This window comes from Tinamus guttatus, unplaced genomic scaffold (genome assembly GCF_059628265.1).
Source record: "Tinamus guttatus ecotype Peru unplaced genomic scaffold, ASM5962826v1 Tinamus_guttatus_pri_ptg000039l, whole genome shotgun sequence".
NCBI lineage: Eukaryota > Metazoa > Chordata > Aves > Tinamiformes > Tinamidae > Tinamus > Tinamus guttatus.
The window spans coordinates 294147-314120 of NW_028288573.1; the positions used below are offsets into that span (position 1 = coordinate 294147).

General features: G+C 39.0%; 1 protein-coding gene across 2 annotated transcripts in view; it reads left to right on the plus strand.

Annotated features, from left to right (window-relative positions):
- Positions 1 to 19974, plus strand: part of LARGE1 (LARGE xylosyl- and glucuronyltransferase 1) — a 259553-nt gene that overhangs the window by 185546 nt on the left and 54033 nt on the right. For both annotated transcript variants that reach the window (XM_088535285.1, XM_088535296.1), the window contains one exon: positions 18909 to 19013. In XM_088535285.1, coding sequence (XP_088391411.1) covers positions 18909 to 19013 — 105 coding nt within the window. The remainder of the gene's footprint in view (positions 1 to 18908; positions 19014 to 19974) is intronic.

The window sequence follows — 19974 nt, forward strand, 5'->3', positions numbered from 1 at the left end:
AGCCCATGAGTAGTCTCATTGACTTCAGCAGGCTGAAAATGATGATACACTACGATACAGCACTGAGTTAGGTCAGGCTGATAATGTCTGACTCTGTTCCAGCTGGTGGACTCAGGGCCAAGGTTGCTCTCGACCAGCCCTCCCTTTCATCCCCTTGTTGAGCAGTACCTGCCAAGTGTGGGCTTTCTCCGTGCTGAGAAAAAGATGTGATATGCTAAGTTTTCATTAGCCCTGTGATGCTGAAAGTTAAGTTGAAGATCACAGAGTTTAGCATTGGGGAAAGGGATGAAGCAGTCAGCAAAATGTCAGGGTGACCATGATGAACTGCCGCTCCCCACGGGTGCGCATCGTGGCAGGTGACGCATGCCTGAGGCTACAGAGCCTCAGTGATCCCTGGAAAAAAGCTCTTGCTCACGACTCATAAATTCTTAACAATTAAGTAGTTTTGTAACTGAACTTCAGCAGGTTAAAAGCATCTATAGTGAAAGAGTGAAGCTGACCAGGAACTTCCGGCCTCTGTAGAAATTGAATCTTAATCTCTTAATCTGAGTTTCTGAGCTCTCCCTTGCCATAGACTGTTAGTGTGATATATGTTCAGTTTGATCTGTGCCCATTTGACCAAATAATTTGCCTGTCAGCTATCTACCTATTTGTTTCACACAAAAGATGTGAGCTCCGTCACCCAATCCATTTACTCATCTTGCTAGGAACATAACATTTGGTGAATAATGTGGTCATTTAATCCACCCTGGCCATGCATTTTGTGGGTATCTGTTCTTGGTAGCTATAAATCTGTCAATTTAATTCCTTTCTCTTTTGCCTTGAATTTTTTCTCATTAAGTTCATGAGTAATCATCTTGTATTATTAAGGATACCAGGGAGGAAAAGTTGTTATTGCTTCTCTTTGAGTTCCTTTATTTAATAAAATGAACTATCTAAATAATAATCCATCCCCACCATTTCCTAAATGGTATTACTTCCTGTTAGGCACATGGGAGTTTCAGCCTGTTTGCTCTTTAATTAAAAGTAAGTTTTCAGCTACCTCTTTCATCATCAGAATTTTCTGTCACCTTGAAATGAAGGATCTGGCATTGTCTTTTAAATTATTGAGCACAGGCTGACTGGGGGAGTTCAGCTTGGAGTATACATTAATCTTCTTAACTACTCTCATCAAACTGACTGTCCAGCCTGCTATGGTTTCAGTGCTCCTGTTCTCTAGCCCTCCTTTGTTTGCCTAGCCACCAGTATGTATAAAACATGAATATAATCTTTCTGCATGCTTCCTAATTATTGAATTATATATTCTTTGTGTCCTGACATGTTACAAAACATTTCCCAAGGTCATGTCTGACATTAATGAGTTGGTGTAGAGAGCTTTTCCTTTGCCATTTGGTTAACAGATCTTGCAGTTGAGAGCAGCTTTGCTGGGGGAGTTGTTTCAGACCCTCCGGGAAAACATTATCTGTCTTTTTTTTTTTTTTTCTGCAAAGTCTCTGATTTGCAAAAGATCTTAAAAATTAACACTTTAAGTAAGTGGAGCTGAACTAATTTGCAATCTTAACAGCTATTTAGACTCTACTATTGAATCTTGAAAAAAAAGGTTAGTAATTTATGTGTGCTAGTGTTGTCAAAGCATTATTAAATCTTGCCATTCCTAAAATAAATTGTTAAAAATATATATAGATATCGTGTTGGAGAACTAGAATAATAACCCCACTGGAATGGATACACACGGTCTGGATCTGCTCCCAGGCTCTACTGCCGTGTTCCGCACGATCCTTACTGCCCCTGCAGTCCTGGAGCTTGTTCATGAAATGCAAACTACCATTTTCTTTCTCCTTCCCACTGTCAGTCTGTCCTGCCTATTTATTACAGGTCATTTGTACAGAATCTAGCACTGCAGAGCTCTGCTATGAGCTACCTCTGTACAAGTAATTGTCTGTAGTAATAAATATTTTCCACACTATGTCCTCCTTTCACCGGGATGTCATAGTTTCCTATGATTTATCTCACATTTAATCTCAGAGGACTAATTGTACATGATTTACTGTGAATATGTGAAGGTATAGATGTAAGGTTTCTTGGTGCTGAGTCAGCTAATGTGGTGTGTGCCCTGAATGATGGTGCCCAGACATTTACAGGGCTAGCACTGCACTGTCGTTTTGAATTCTGCACAGGCTTCTGGTCCTTTCTTCTTCCAAAGGTTCATTCCCTGACAACATCGTGACGCAAGCTACTTCAGTATGACTATAATGTGACTTTCCAATAAGAAACAAAAATCCATTGAACTAAGTTGTGTATTGAACCAAGCCCGGAGTTGTGGATTTACTTCAGTCAGTCTTCAAAGATCAGACTGGCAGCTTCTGAAAGTCCCACTGCCCACAAAACAACCCTGAAAACTATTTCATAAGCCTCTGTGGTGATCAGCACCCTCTCAGATTAAATTGTACCATTTTGGTTTATTCTTAGAATCTGTCTTGCCTTAGTTACTGATTAGCCTAACCAAAGCATGTGTATGTAAAAAGTGGCATTTTCCCGCATTTTCAGTCAAATATGACCCACTTACCAGTCTCATTTAAGACTATATCTCAAGCTGTCGCCATGGAAATCACTTGATGTTTCAAATGTTGAATCATAGAAGCAGTTATTATGTCTGGCAGGTAGATCCAGACTAATTACAAAGGAGAAAAATTAAATTTAACATGCACAAGTATTGACAGTAAGTAATGATGGGAAAGAAACAGCTCATGCTTGTTAGGTGCTCCAGAAGAAATAAATAAAATTTCATCAGAAAACTGCTGTGCATGTTTAAATCACCTGTGTATTATATTGTGGAAATATTATAACATATGTGATATTGTGTATCTTACACCTGCCTCTCAGTACTGCACTCTGTAATCCTTATATAGAATTTCAATTCATTTCCATTAGCAGTTCCAAATATTAGTTTCTGTTTTTTTCCCCCCATTAGTAGGTGATGCAGTTGCAGGCATGTTTCTCGTGTTATTTTCCCTATCATTCACAATGAGTTACTGATAGATATGTCTGGAAGTTAATAGAATTATTAAAAGGAACTGCTTCCTTTGTTACATTTTTCAGCAGTCTTCATCCGGCTACTGCTACAGGATGCACCTGTGCACGTGTATAGTTGTATGATCCAAAGTTCATTGGAAGTACAGAGGCCATGGTCAGACATATTCATATATGCTTTTCATTGTCATTGTATATGCTGATTTTAATGACTATTTATACAAAACATTTCTTACCCATTTTTGGTTTTTTGAGGACAAATATCGCAAACACTGTTTCCCAAATTGTAGAGTTGGAGGCAAGTAAAAAAAAAAAAAACTTGTAATACTTGTTTTATTTTTATTTACCTTTCTTCTCCCCTTCAGAAAATCATTTATTTTCATATAGCAGAGGGAACAGTAAAGTTTAGCTGAAGGTAGATTTTCCCTCTTAGCTGTCATTTAAAAGGACTCTGTCAGGTTTCTTAGTCCTAAAAATCAATTCACAATACTTCGTTATTTGATGTGTCCATCACGACTTGTTGCACGTTGTTTTTTTCTACTTTTTTTGGTTGTTGTTATGACTTGAAATTTAAAGAAAAACAACAACAACGAAAACAAAAAAGGACTGTTCTGCTTTCTGCAGTGATACTTAGACATTCTGTATGAAAATGTCAAAACCTTTATGTCTGAAGGGATTTGCATTGATAACCAACCCAGTGCTTCCCTCTTGGGTTTTCGTTGGCTAAGACACAAGTCCAAATAGCAAGTAGCTTGAAGTCCTTCTATCCTAGTTGACAGTGGACAGAGAGTTAAGCCCAAATTCTTGCGATTTATCTGCCAACTAGATCATTACATTCAATTCTGAAGCCAAATGGAGGCAAACCAAGCTCAGATGTTCATTTCTTGGAACAGTCAGTTAAATGTGACTTCAAAAGACGCTCTGGCAGAAACGAAGAAATGCCTCTTGGCTCCAGCTTAGCCAAGGCTGAGATGTTCCTCACTACAAGTCCAACTCTCAGGACGGTACCTTTCCCTCAGTCCTGTCCTAGGCTACCAGCTGTGTGTCACAGTTGCCAGCTGCCAGCGTGGGCAGTAGGAGAGGCGGATACAGTTAGCACCTACTTGCCTTAAGCCAGGCAACACTGATGTTCTTTTCAGTGCTGTAGAAGAAAACCCTCAGGAGGAAAAGCTACATATTAAATGTATTATTTGCAAAAATTCCTTTCATCTACACACCCCTTCTTTTCTTAAGAAACCAGCCTTTTCTTTCTTCTCACTAGCATTTGTGTAAAACAAAAAATTGACAATGCCTTTTCCCTTTCAGTCTAGTGTTTAGTAAGAGCTCACTGAAGTGACTGACATCTTCACCTTGAGGAGCAGAAAGAAGTACCCTGAGAATAAAAAAACCTCAGACCACGGAAGGACTCTACCTTTCTGGTCTGGAGGCTGTCCTTGTTCCACAAAAACAGCACATTTGCATGACATCGCAATCATCTTGGGTGGGGGAGAAGAGCATGCATGCAAGGAGATAACTTTCAAGGTACATGGATTTATCCTAATGTTCTTGCCAGTGAGTCACTACTGTTTTGATCATTTTGTTTTTGAACTACACTCTCAATAATAGATTGTAATAAGCAAACAGAAAGGGATTTTTTTTCTCTCCTGCAGCAATTTTAAAAGTAATTTTCCTGTGTCATCTACACAAAGATGATTTAATTAAATACTTTAATCCTGACCACAAATAATTTATGTAGTGGTGAGAGAAACCCAGCATTGCCTTGTCATTGAGCATTTACTTAATCCTGTTGTACCTGCTTGATAATTACTCCTTCAGATCTGTCCTTGCACTAGGAACAAAATGAGCTTAGAAGACTTGGAGAAAAAGATGAGGAGGAAATCTTTCAAATTAGTTAATAATTTATGATCACTGTTGAGTCAGCCTTCACCCAGTCTTTCAGAGGAGTGAGCTTCCCTATCTGTCGCAAAATGAAATAACAGTAGTACTTTTTAGTTTCTAGAGCTGATCAAAATCTAGTAATGATATATAGATCTTTTTTCCCCCTCCAAAACAGATAATGATCTCTTTTTAGCGTCTTAGTAACTTAAGCCACATCTTACATAAATCTTCCTTTCCTTCTCTGCATGCATGCTCACACATTTCTGTTCTTGCAGCATTGATCTTAGAAGCTTAAATGGGAAAGTGTTTATTTTCCTTTCATGGGAAGACAGCAGCCAAGTTTCTCTTCAAGCAGTGATAATAAATGAAAGGTTGTCCCAGAATTTGATCTATGCCTTGGAATTTCTTGCCTCGTGCAGTTAATGGGCTGAGCCCAGGTGACAGAATAATGACTACAAATTCAGTCACAAGGTCACATCTTATTCTAGAAGAAACCAGCTTTGCTTGTGTTGTAGAGGGGCCTTTGTTTGTTTACTTTTCTATCTTGTTCTTTAGAAGGTGTATGTCTCATTGAAATTGGTTCTTATGTTTTGTATGCTGACTTACAAAGCACAGTTGACAATCCATTTTTACAGCATTGAACACAGAGGGAAAATCATACAAATTAGAAATAAAATGATCCTGTGAAAAATCAGTTTATTTCTGAAAACCCTAGGGGCATGATATAGAACAAGTGAAGGTCCAAGCTAAAAGTAGCACTAATGAAGTAGGGAGCTGAGAAATGCCCCAGAGGGAGATTGAAGTCACTCTGCTAGAAGGAGACTGGAACTGCATCAACTAAAATAAGAACAAATTAGGGTGCATTAAAAAGGAAATCTATGGACAGATGATTTCACAAGAGACCTTTGGAGCCATGTACATTATCTTAGTCAGTCCTAGGGAGATTTGTTTGTTCGGACTTTGTGAGAGGGTGCCTGGACCTCCAAGAAAGAATCCTAGAGAAGGATCAGTTTTGCCTTTTTAAGGCACAGACGTGGGAACTGAAGTGAATTACTGAAAGGATTCTTTCACGAGTTTTGCAGTCTATTCTCAGTGATAACAAGGAATTTACCTTTTCTAGGTATTGAAACAGGTTAGCTGTAAAGGTCCCATTTGCTGGATGCTTTTGGAGGTGCAGACTGATGTCCTGACAATTTTACTTGCAGTGATATAAGAAATCATTGCCATCATCTCTCAGCACTTCTTCGTGAGCTGTATTAACAGATCTCATGGGTGCTCCTAGGCCCTTTCACTGTCCACTCAGTCCTTATAGGGAGCCTGTGAAGAGGATTGCAGCTGGTTTCAGACTAGAGAAACAGTAACTCCTCCTGAGAGGTGACAATTTTTTGAGCTAGTTTGTTAGCTTCAAAAGCAGCTGTGTGACTGTGGTCTGAATGAATTCTCACACTATTGCATTTGATGGAAGCCAAGTTTTGGTCTCTAGAATTAACTGGATCTTACTGATCTTCCCAATATGCAGCCAAAATTCTCATCTACATTGCACATTTTTTTTGACATACTGCTTTTTTGATCTGCAAATGCATATTAATTTGTTGCTGGTTTTCAGTCCTTGAAAGGCAATCTATTTTTAATTTGCCAAAGTATTAAATGTGTTTCTATCGTAATTTGTATTTATTATGGTGCTTAATAGATCTGCAGCATGACTATGTCAGAAAAGGTGACATCAGCCTTCCACTATCTGGAGCAAAGTGGGGAGCCAGTAAAGGGACTGTCTCGTGATCATCTGATGGATCTAGGGAGTCTTTTCTCTCTGAGGAAGACAGAAACTGAAGTATTTTTTAAAAAAAATACTTTTTTTAACACAAAAGAGGCTTACGGAACAGACAGGCTGCAACTAATTTTTTTCTTATTTATATTTCCCTTGTTTAAGAGCAAGGACGGAGTGCCGTCTGGCATTGGTGGTTAGGAGAGAGTTAGCCAAGTGCAGTTTACAACCTTCTTATTTTTTATTGTTTGTCCCACCTTGTCCCAAGTCAGGTGAAAGGGAAAATAAGTAAAGGAAAATTTACTCCTACTTGACTCTGTCCTCTTATGCTTTTCATTACAGAATTAATTCAGACAGAAGATAGATTTAAAGAATATTATAAGAATTTGACTACTTCATAAAGGAATGTTGCTTATACTTTGAGTGGTTAGTAGAGATTAAGGTGATTCAGTGGTACCACACCTTCGCCCTTAGCATGCTTTTTTGCAGTGCTTGCACAGCTGGCTTACACTATCTTTGAAGTCCTAAGGATTCTTAATGCTTTCATGCCCCTCTCTTTTTTTTTTTTCTTTTTAACATGTAAATATTTTTTGTCTTACTTAGAAGTTTTCAGTATTTCAGATGATCACTTTAGGTGCCTCCCTTTAGTATTTCTAAAGGAAAGCTTGCACCCTAAAGCATACGAAATCATAGTCATATTAGGCTCAGATCCTGCTATTACTGGTTGAATTTAGTTCTAAGTTAAGTTTGGACTTGTATCTTATAAAGCATCCCGCCAAAGTTTCACCTTGCTTTTAACCACAACACACGGGCATTTAAGTTCTGCTTCTGTGCATGCCTGAAGATGCTCCCATTGCAGTTGAGTCAGACAACCACAAGCTATACAATTGCCAGCTATCTTCAGCCTAAATCTATTTTACATCATGTATCTCCTGCAACTACCTTTTGGAAGGACCTAAGCTGTTGACTACAGGAGAAGCGTACAAAGGAGAGGGTGTGAAGGTGCTAGTGCTACATTTTATACTGTTACGTAGGAGAAATAGTGTATGGCCAGAAAATGAAAGGCCTTGTTTAGTCTGAAGGGTTTTAAACCACTTCTGCTATTTTTTAGAGAAGTACCCAGGCAACTGGCTGCGGGCAGTTTCCTAGTGAGGCTGTGCTGCTGTGCACTAGCAATGCAAAATAAATGGGATGAAAGGGAAAGGAGAATAAGCAAGAAGGATCTTGACCCTATCATCTGCTGAAGAGGATACTTCTCTAGGAGAGGAAGTCCTCGACTCTCTTCCAGAAACTGCTTTGGAGGAAAATTTGCATTTTCCTCCTACACTTATTTCTGGAGAAATTAAAATCCAGAGTGCTTTTTTTTGACCAGCAATGACCATTATTCTCTTAGCGTCTGCTAGGTTTGGCTTTTCTGTACATTCATTTCTGCGGCTAAAAGCAGCCCTGAGCAACGTTCTTCCACAGGTTTCTGTAGACAATACATGAGGCTGCCGAAGTGAAAAGCCCTTCAGCTTCCAGGAACATAACCAAAGAGATTTTTCTGAGCATCAAGACTGGTAGACTATTGCACTCTTGTTGCTTTTTACCCATATAATGTCAACATTATCCAGAGAGCAGACTGCCATTAATGAAGTCTGGAACTTTCCCCATCTGTCTCACTAAATGCCAGTTGGAACAAGCGCCTTTTTATTTGACAATAAAATCAATGAATGAAATATTAGAGACTTGAAAGGTATGATGTGCAGAATTCATTATAGGAGTTGCTGTGTTCCAGTGGATGGCAAGTCTTGCCCTATCTTCCCGTTATCATCAACATATCTACTTAATGAAACTGGCACCTTCTGCTAATCTCTCACCTTTTTCCTTTTAAACTTTAACTCTTTTATAGAAGACTTTTATATAAGACTTTAAAGTCTCCCTGGCTCAGAGCTGTGTGATAAAACAGTACTGTCTGTGAACTGTTTGGCTTATAGTTTTTGATCTGTTTGTCACAATTAAAGCCAGATCTGCATTAACTAAATAATTAAAGAGCTTAGAGAGAGAGAAGGAGCTTAAGCTGGTTTTCATAACACTTATTTTTATCGCCTTGCTAAGTTGGCACAGCCTCTTTGCTCTGAGGTTCTTCAGAACAAATGGAATCCCTGAGTGCTAAGCCAATAAACAGCAAAGCAAGAGAAAAGACAGTGCTGAGATGGACTTCAGTTAAACAGCCTAAAACCTCTGGAACTATTCACAAAGATTTATTTGAAAAAGGGTTTTTTTATTTCATATTCCTTCTTCTGAAACCTGATTGATTCTCTGTCAGGAATATTAACCACTTGCTTGTCAGTCTAGTCAGACGTGTCATATATGTAGTGAACCACTAAAAACTCTCTAAAGAAAGTAAGCAGTAATTAATGTTTAATAGCAATCCATGAAACTACACTACCGTTCACCCTGGAAGCTCTAAGTCCTACATGAGTGGCAGCAAGATAGCTTTATCTTTGTGCAAGTCTTGGCTCTCATGTAACAAACAGCAATATTACATGCTAGGAAAACTAAGTCAGTACTATTTATGATTTCAAATTGAGTTTATCAGTAAGCAGTTTCAGCAAGAGAACAGCTCAGCTAGCTCGCCTTGCTACCCCCTTTGTCTCTAGGATGCAGGTTAAAAGAAAGACATAGAGGTCAATGGTCATATTAAAACTTAAGAATGAATTCCTCTGTGTGTCTTTGGTATTTGCAGTGCTCCATCTCGTGCAAATAAAATAACATTCAGCTCTGTGGCAGGACGAAGTTTCCCATTCTGTTCTCCAACTTGTTCCTTTCTACTTATATGCACATCCTTTATTTAGCCTGACTGCAGAATCATGTCCTACTTAGAGAGACTGAAGCTCAGCAAAGAGGTGACCCATCTGTGATAGCACAGCCACTCAATATTAGAATGAGCAACAGATCCTGAGTCTCTTGTGCTCATCATTAAAACATGAGGCATCTTGTTTGGCTCTGTACAGCCATTGCTTTTTTGCATCAAGCAGAAGCATCTCTTGTTTGATGGGCTCAAGATGCAAAACAGCAAATTGTTGTTTGGTATCAGAGCTGTATCAACACTTCTCAATATAGGAGTAATTGTGCTTAGCCATTAGATATGAGCAAATGTTTACTGTGTCATGTTGCCATCTGATATTCCCAGTGCATAAATCATTCGTAGCTGTAGTGACGGTGAGCTCTAACCTGTCTCACAGCCCATAATTAACAGGATGAGGTGAGCTCTTTACATAAACAAACTGATTGTCAGTATAATAAGTGCCATTAATAGCATTGTCAAGAAGTGCCAGGTAGGTAGCAGCATCTTACTGCAATCTGTGTCTACTGAAGAGAACACTCCTGAATTTTCATCTTGAATAATTTGCTTGGTTAAGCCACATAGCCAAAGGGAAATGCAGGGCTTGTTTATTTTTTAACAGATCTGAACCCAACAAAGGGGAAAAATAATGTCAACATAGTTGGATCTCAACACCACTTCCATTTACTTGGCAGTCCTTTTCTTATTAATTATATGGTAGCAGCCCTTTTCTACCAAATACAGCCCTCTTTTTTTCTTTTTTCCCTTTTTTTTTCTTTTTCTTTTTCCTTTTTTTTTTAACCTAACACCAAAACAATCCTTTTCACTTTATTCATTTTAATTTTTTTTCTGTAATGGCTTCTACATTCTGGGACTTCTCTGATGCTCAGAAAAAAAAAAGCCCTTGTGAGACATATTTACTGATTTCTGCTGATGCCTACTGATTTTGTGAGACATGCCTACTGAAATGCTGACAAACCTGCCTGGTGAATCCATCAGCTTGGAGGATTCATTCCTTTTAAGTAAAAGGAAAGTGCGTTTACTATCCTGCTGTTTTGTATTCGATAACTACCTGAGAGGATGTGAAGTAGAAAGCTGTCCACAATTTCCATGAGCTGTCTCTGGAATATTAAAAAACTCTTTATCTTTCTGTCTCTAATTCATTGTTAGTAAATAACAGTGTACAGTTCTAACAACCTCAAACACTTACTACTGAAACCTGATAAAGTGTAGTGAAGCGGTGATGGATCAGTAGTGAGTTATCCTTGCTTTACAGAAAGAAAATGAGGGACAAACAGCTGGCAGCTAACCTCTGTTATCCCAGGGTGAATCTGAATTAAATTTGTTCAATTAAGTGAGACAACTTGAGATTTACCTTGCTACAGCTGAAATGAGCAACTGACTGAATGTCAAGAGGAATGTGAAGAGACGTGTCCAGAGTCTCAAGGGACTTAGAATATGTAATTCTATGGCAGAGCAGAATGTAGCATTCAGAGATGTGGTGAGAAAAACCTCAGCCGTTAGGGGACCAAGTAAGCTGGACAGAAGACAGTGGGAATATGTCTTTAAAGCACTGCTCATGCAAGGCATTGCATAAGAGTTAGATTAACTGAGCACCCAGCTGCTCAATTCCCCATTACTGAGATGTGTTTCACCAAAGGGATCTGTGCCAGTCACTATGTGCATCTCAGGACGTTATCCCCTCTATAACATTGATAAAGATATGACGAGAGAGTTATGGTGCATGGAAACTTACTTTCTTGCTCCTTACACACTGGTCCAAAACATTTTTTATTGCATTAACCCTGGCAGCAAGGAAAAAAGAAAGCCTTTTTTTGATCAGTGATCATGTATTCCTGCATAGGATGAATTCATGCCATGGCTTTAATAGCCTGTAAGTTCTGAAGCACTGGGCACAGTCATTTAGAGATATATTTTCTCTCAGAGCCTGGCCTGAATACTAGAACCAGTGGACTGGAATTGACCTTGTTCATAAGGACATATTGCTGGTTTCAGAGAAAGAAGACTTTGTAAGCATTTCTTTGTTTGTTTTATATTAACTAATGAAAATTTAAATAGGCGACTACTACAGTAGGGAAAAGCAGTTTGAGGACACACTATCTTTAGCAGACATTGGCGTGAATAAAAATGTTAGATATGTAGTCAAAACAGAGATACATCCCAGTGACTTCCTCTAGCCAAGTTAGCAGAATACCCATGATCTGAAAAAAGGTTCATGTCAAATTTTCTTTAACTGTTAATTAGATGGCAGTTCTACTGCTGGTACGTGTTGTGCCATAAACAATGGAATAAAAACTGAAATGAGACAGGATAAGCTCAGCAGCACCTGAAGCTGATGTGAGTTATAGTGTCATAACCGTCCGTCTTTGGTCAGGCTTGTCCCTCTCCCATGCCAGATGAGTTTTCCTGGCAGTGCTTCGAGCATGTCCTTTCCTGACAGGTAGGAAACAAACAAAAACTTCTGTGCGTTAGTGTCTTTGAACTCTTCTTAAGTTTCAGGTAGCTCATGAGGCCTGTTGTTATGGGCGCACAAAGCCTTGCCATTGTCACACAAAAACCTTAGAAATGTTCAGTCCAAAATGAAAGGTTTATTCCATACTTACTCTTTTGTGTTTGGATACTGAGAATCCATTTCCTTGAAACTGTGCAGATGAAAGTGTTGCAAACATTAACGATAGATTTGCTCACTTTGCTGTGTTTTGCTGGACTCCTCACTGTTCTCTTCCCTTTCTAACATACTCCCTGAAGGAGAGGAGAAGATGAGGGGAAACCTGATACAGTCTCCTCTTTTGATGAGCTTCAGTCTTTCATCTTTCCTTATGCTGATGAATCACTGATGTAGCTCTTTGCCCCAATCTCTCTCAGTCCAGTTTTGTGTACTTCATGCTTTTGATCACCCTCTGTGTCATTGTCAGCTCCAGCTGCATTTGACCTAGACTGGCTCAGTGACTCAGGCCTATGAACTTAGACCGTGTTTTGGCTGTGCCTTTTGAATCCTCCCTCAAACCACCTACAGAGCACCTGCCATATTTCTTTCCATACTAACTTTCAAAATTCTTACAGAATTCTTCCTCTCTAACCCAAGTAGCTGATAAGATGTTCCTTCTTTTACCATGGCCGCACCACCACTTCTCTTTACATATAGAAAACAGCTAATACCAATTTTCAGATGTTTGCTCCAACATTCCCAGTGACTTCTTCCCTTTTCTAATTCCTTCCTCCTGACCCATTTTGTCTTTCCCTGCTTGCTAGGTACTGCATCTACCTCTGCTTCACTTACTTGTCAGTCCTTTCTTATCAGGTATTAACTGCTTGTCACCTCTCTTCTTCTCCTGACATCAATCTGCTATCCAGTCTGCCATTCCTTTGGAGTCTTGCTGTCCTCCCCTGAGACAGTCCTGATATAACTTCAGTGAACTACTTTTAAATTTCTTCTCATTCAGGCTGCTTTTTAATAACTCTCCATGCAGTTTCCATTTGTGAGAAGTTAGCCTGATAAGAAGGGCACGAAGTTAGGCTGTTTTGAGAAGCAGCAACATATTTGATGCAAATGTGATGTGAAATAACAAACTTGTATGGCAGGCATATTAGCCTGAAACTTTTTTGACTTTTCCACAGGTAAAGATAAGCTCTTCATGACAGGAAAATGTCTCTTTCTATACCTACCTTCATTCAGATATATACGCATGCACTCGAATACATGTGTGTATGCATGTATACATATGTATGTGTGTATACATATACATGCAGTACATATGTATCTTATATATATGTACATGCAGTACCTATGTATTTAATACATATATGCATACATATGCACATGTCATAAAATGTTTCAGTTCTGTTGAACATATTGGCCTGAATTGTACAGCAAAAGAGAAAAAAATGTCATCTTGTATTCACAGGGACACACAAGCTTGTGCTACAGAGCACACACAAGATTCCTCATGCATATTCTGCATTGGGTTGATGATAAAATTTCTAAAAATGTTATGTAGAAAAGTGCTAGAGATTTTTGTATTAGAAGTGTATTTCCAGAGTTAACTCAGGGAGTTTGCTGCAAGAGAAGAGAGACTGCTCCAGGGGTGAGAGAGGGCATAGAACACAGGAGTGGGTTTGTGAGCAAGGAGAAACATGAATTGATACAGACAGATCAGGAATTGCATGGGACATCAATAGTGAGAATGAAAAGCTTGTACTTGGCAGTCATCTGAAGAGATGAATGAGATATGTGGCATGAGAAGAGAAAGATTTTAGAAACCACATAGCTTGTATGAACTGGTACAAGATCAGAGACTGGAAGGTCGTAGAGGAAGGGTCAGTCACTGAGGCATGACTAGCATGAAGTGCTAGACATTCTTCTGCTATAACTCAGCCTGCCTAGACTGATTTCAATGAAATCATGCAGATTTGTGTCAAGAAGATGTGCCTTTACCTATATAATTGTCATTTCATAAAGGAAGGGTGCCCCATGCAGGTATTCAAGAGATAAAGCAAAATAAATTGGGAAAATGAGGGAGAAGGAGAGCATGGCAAAGTACAGTAATGAAAGAGTTCAACTCAGAGCTGTGCAGGATATAATCCATCTTGATTTTACCATTACAGAATTTGCTAGTCTGCTCATGTAGAAAGCAGAATAAAGAAAGCTTGTTCAGCATCTTTTTCACTGTGAAACTTCACATAAAACTAGCAGATACCAGATTCCAAATAAATAAAATCTTGTACTTCAGGTGAGTTCATGTCACAGGTCACTGGAAGCTGGGAGAGTACTCTGAGAAATGCCACCATGCAGCTACCCTGTTACCATACTCTTAACTACACAGCCGCTACTTGGTGCTGTGGGAGACACGTTACTGTACACTGAGCTTTAGACCAGCCAGGTGCAGCCACTTTATATACTTTATATATGAACAGTTAGTACTTCAAAGTGCTTATGTTTATATGATATGAGGTACACAAAAATGGAGAAGGGGTAAAAAAAAAGGCTATTGTTTTCCATATTTTTTTAATGGAGAATCACAGAAGAAGCTGTTATGGGTCTTGTCCACGATCACACAAGAAACCAGTTTCAAAGTTAGGGATTGGGGTGAGATATTGGGTCTTCTTCAGTGCCTGAAGTAGAGCATCATCCTTTCCCTTCAGTTAGCCACCAAAAATCTCTGAAGTGAAAACAGAATTGAAGGTATTGAGTTGTCAGGCTCAGAAGTATCTGTTTTTTCAATGGAAACCTCTTTTTAGCGACAGCTATGCTTTTGCAAGGAGAGAAGCACTTCTCATCATGTGAGCTGTCAGCGAGCTCTACTGTGCAAAACACTGTAGATGTGTAGCTGCCTTCTAGAGGAAGTCTCCTCCTGCAGCCACGTGCAGCACGGCCTGGATCTGGGCAATCCAGCTGTAATTCTGCCTGCTTAATGCCTACCATGGTCATGACAGACTCATAGTTGTGTCTCCTGTTGTCTGTTGTCAGAAAGCAAAACACCATTTTAGAGGTGATATATACATAAGGAAGAAAGACATCTTCATTTTCATAAGCTAACTTGTGCCTGGAGTTACAAAGAGTGAGAAGAGTGCACTTAATCATTACTACAGGGTAGAAAACAATGACAATGTTCTTGTCGTTAGCCACGTTGTTTTATTATAATACCACTCAAGAAGAAAAAAGAGACAGTTCAGAACACTGAACAATTCAAATTCATTATGGCAGGCACAGTGTTCTCATTTGCTGAAAGAATAAGTCTTTCATTCTTGCCTTTTGCAAGGGCCTTGGTGCCAGTGCCAGATTCAGCACTCCAGTCCTTCACCTCAGGAATCTGAATTCAGATTCCGATATGATCGGGGTGAAACAAGGCTGCTGAAACACCAGCTGGAAGGTTTCATTAACACTGCAAAAGCAGAGCCAACAGCACTGTAGCCTTTGCCTGGGAGACTGAAGTTACTGAAAAGCCAATAGAGCAAAGATTCAGCAGAGCTGGACGTGCCTCACGGGGAAGACACGAAGAGTGACAGAAGGACAGGGCAGGGCAGAAGCCAGAGAACAAGGAGAGGGGACAGTGGGCAAGGAGAGTTTCCTTTGTCCCTGCTCACGTCTGCATGGGTTTGGCCGGGGCCTCCTTTCTGCAACTTCCTAATGCACTTGAGAAAGGAACCAATCCAGTGAAATGGCTGGTAATACTCAAATACATTAGATAAATTTTCTCACAGTGATCACTGATATAAAAATCCTGTGATGGAAATTTTGACAGAAATATTTTTAGTTGTTCAGAATGACAAGAATATGATTTGGATTTTGGTTTTTGAACTTTTAAACACATAATGTAGCATATGTTCTATATTATTCATCTATATTATGCATCATGTTCAATACTAATGAAATGGGTATTGTATATTGTTTAAATAGAACATTTAGATGTGATTGTTTTGATGGCTGCGAATCAACGTATCTTAGGACCTCTTTTCTAGAAAATATTTCTGAATTTCATTTTTTTATCCTGATTCATAATGAAAGCATTTTTTTGGAATCACCAGAAGTTGGTGTGCAGCTAAAGTATTGCTTTTTTGGTCAGTTCTGTCCTCAGTTGAGATCATAGAAATGACATAAAGGAAAATAAATTGGTATTCTTCTTCGCAAGACAGAGCAATACCATCCCAGGCTGGAGAAAATGGAAGTATAACTAGTGAAGGCACTAACTATATCTTCATAATTTTTTCCAGGTTGGCTTGGGAGGCAAGTCATTTCATCTGCCTAATAAGATTTTAGATACCAGTAAGAGTTATAACAAGTTACATGATATATTAGCTTAGGCAGTACCTGAACATTTGTGTATTCCCAGGCAGTTCCAAAAGCAAACTGAAATGTGCTAGCTAATACGTTTTAGTTTGTGACAAGACAAAAGGGCAGGTACAGGCAGTTATTCCAACTCGATAGATATAAATCATATTATCTTACTCATGTGTCTAAGCTCCAAAGTTTACATGTTAATTGTTGCTTTCATCTATGTCCCATATTGAACTCCGAGAAATACTGCTAAGAGCAGGATTTGTTCTGATGCCTTTAAAAATACAGGGGAGAACGGGAGGGAAATGATACTGCCAGATGAAATACATAAAAATATAATTTTCTAAGCCTTTCCATTCTATACTGGCATTAGAAACACTAACTGAGAAATGAGTATTTCAGGGATTTATTTTCAGAACTGAGATTTTGAACTAGTAGGTGGGAAAGCAAAGCCATCAACAAGCAGCAAGGTTTGTTCATTTCTTATTATGCAGCAGTTTGAAGGCTGAACTCTGTGGCTTGTTTGGCAACACATAGGGCTAAGATAATGAAAGCAGATTGATGCTCCATGGTAAGGAAGTTCAATATCTGCTTCTTGCAAATAGAATTCTAACATTTCTTTTGATGTTAGCAGTGCTATCCTCAAAAGGATCTGCTGACTGCTGAGTTGTGAAATGTGCTGTTAGAGCGTGGGCAGGGTCACTCTCTTCCTACCAGCTGTGCCATTGCATTCCAGCCCAGCTGCACCTGCAATTTTTACTGTGTTTCTCATCCTTTACTTTCTCATTTTGTTTTTTTCTACCTCATCTGTAAGAGGGTGGTTTATAAAGAGCAATCAGCCTTCTAGCAAAGAATCAACAAGTGTTAGCTTAAATCTGTGCTCCTTGAGCTTTTTTAGCTAAAACTTGTTTCAATCGGTCAAGATTCCTTTGTTATTTCCTCACAATATATATTTTTTCTATGGGTCTCACAGGATGAGAAATTTGTTTGGAGAAAGAGTAGACCTTTCTTTCAGCAATTGTTTAGGATGCATGCGGACTTAACTTGAATTCCTCTCACTTTCTTATGCATTGTGCTCTCTAATATTGACAGTTTTGAGTAGCACATGTCAGGTGATAAGTGCATAGTGCCTAGATTTCTCACCTTTTTAACAAACTAGTCAAGAGGCGTAGTGTGGAAAAGAGAATATACAATATATAGTGGAAAGAAGAGCCATCAGCAGGAAATGAGGGCTGTGAAGGACTGGCATGTTGTGACTGGGATAGAGTAGGTTGATCCTGAACAACGCTATGGAGTGCACTTGGGAATCTCACAAAGTCATTTCTAGATTGATTTTCATTCACTCCTTGAATGCTTTTGTAATGTGCTGTTCTGTATTTGTTAATGCCCACAAGAGACTCTTGTGGTCATCTAACCCATCCTAAATTCTGCCTAGCTGTTTGTGAAAGTAAATGAATTTTCTGTCTTTATGTCTTGCTTCACAGCCCACTCTGTCTGTGACCATACCAAATTCTAGTAATTCAGATAATGCTTCAACATATGCAGCACAGAATGATAATTCAGTACTTTCAGTGCTCTGCTGTGGTCCCACACTTAGTTTTACCCACATATCTGAGATTTGGAAACATTCTTGCAGAGCATGATATTTAACTGTTTTCTAGTAAGGTGGTAAAATATTTCCAGTCCCAGTCATATTGCCCTTACTGAGTGCATCCCTCTGTCAAAACACCACTGCCTTTCCTTTCTTTGTTTAGATCCAAAATGCAGTCTTTTTTCCTTCCATTCCTTCACAAGAGCACCGTTTCAATCACTTCTGTTATTTACATTTTATACAGCACATCTCAGGATAGATAATTAAGTCCTTATCTATACAAACATTCACTTTTCTGTTGATTTTTAAGCAGTGCAAACCTTCTAGACACATTTGATTTAAAACACATTTTACTTTAGCTGAAACGAGCTGCTAATCAATGTAAGCTAAAACAAAATAAGCCCATCTAAAGCTGAAATCATAATTTCACACAGGCATTACCTAAATGAGTTTTAAATTACTCTCTTGAATTAAAACAGTGCAACTTTTTATGTAGGTAAGCCTTTAGAATCCAATATTTTTACAGCAAAAGGGATTTCCTTTGTGGCTGAGGAAAAAAAAAGCAAGCCAATAGGAAGGGAGGGGGGAGCATGGGAAGAGAATAATTTATTATATTAAGCTTTATTCTTCAATTATATTATCTCTATCAGAGTATAAACAGATCTTCATATTTGATGATCATTTTACCAACACTTACTTCTCACCAGGAGTGTTCTTCATCATTGTATTCCAAAATCAAGCAGCATTCAGGTTTGTCTGGATGATACATTTTTGTCAGCACAGCAAAGGTTCCCACAGTGTTTAATTACTCAGACTAGCCAGGGGAGAAGGAAAGAAATGAGCCATGCTGGGTTTGCTGCGCCAGGATTGTTTTCTGTTACATAACTAGGCATCTTCCTAATGCATGAAGGGAAGACAGCCTTGGAACTGCTGTCTTCTGTTTCCACTGACTGTCCCATTTGTGTTTGCCATTGATTGACTGCCTTGTTTGATGATATATTTGCAATTTGCTCATTTCCAGGGCAGCAGGTTCTTGGCTTGGTGGAGAACCAGAGTGACTGGTATCTGGGCAACCTTTGGAAGAATCATCGTCCCTGGCCAGCGCTTGGGAGGGGTTACAATACAGGTAATCTTGAGGGTTTTCTTTCAAGTACCGTTTTCATTGAAGGTGGAATTTATCTCCTGGTGTAGAGTATGAGAGGTATATACCTCCTTCCCAACCTGCCTCAAAATTTACAGGTTCGAGCAGTAAAAATGATGCATTGTGATGTGTTTTGGAATTTCTGTTCCTATGCTACTCCATGGGGAACATGTTCCTTCTCTAAATGGTTTTAAGAGAGATTGTTTGACATCATTTGGGGAAAGACGGAGCTTTTCAGCAGTCTGGTATATTCCAGGCACATCTCTTACATAAAGATTTCTGTCTGTGATGAGCACCCGCAGCATGTGTAGGCCCAGCAAGAGGAAAAGAATAGGAATCAGACTTGTTTTCTGTAGAGAGGTAAATGGTACAAATGTTAAATGGCACAAAATGTCAACCTAGTATCGATATAACTCATGCAGGACAACAACAGGGTCATAATTGTCCTAATAAAATGCAAACCACTGGCCATCAATTTCTGCTAACATGAGAAAGGAATAAAGGCGCTAGAATTTATTAGTTTATGAGAGACAGGTCTTCCCACTGATTTGTGTTTGGTATGTGAGAAAACATACCAGGTACATAAAGAACACAAACATACATCTAAATCATTCCAATGCTAGGCTTTATGTGCTGGTGCAGTGAGTTAGGTTCCTTTTCTATTTGTAATAAAAGGGTAGAACAGATGGTGAAGGCTCCGCTTAGAATAGATGAGTCTATTTAAATAGCCCTGCACTATCAGAAAATGATTCACCATAATAATGGTTTTGCTGTGCAGAAATATACAGGGTTCAATTAAACAGACTAACTAGAAAAAGGATTGCACACAGTTGTAGCTGGGTCATCTGTATTTCCCTATTCCTTTGAGCATTGGAAGAAATCATGCCAATTTTTGAGAATTTGATTTTGAGCCATTGCAGAACATGTCTGTTCTCTGGAAATGTTC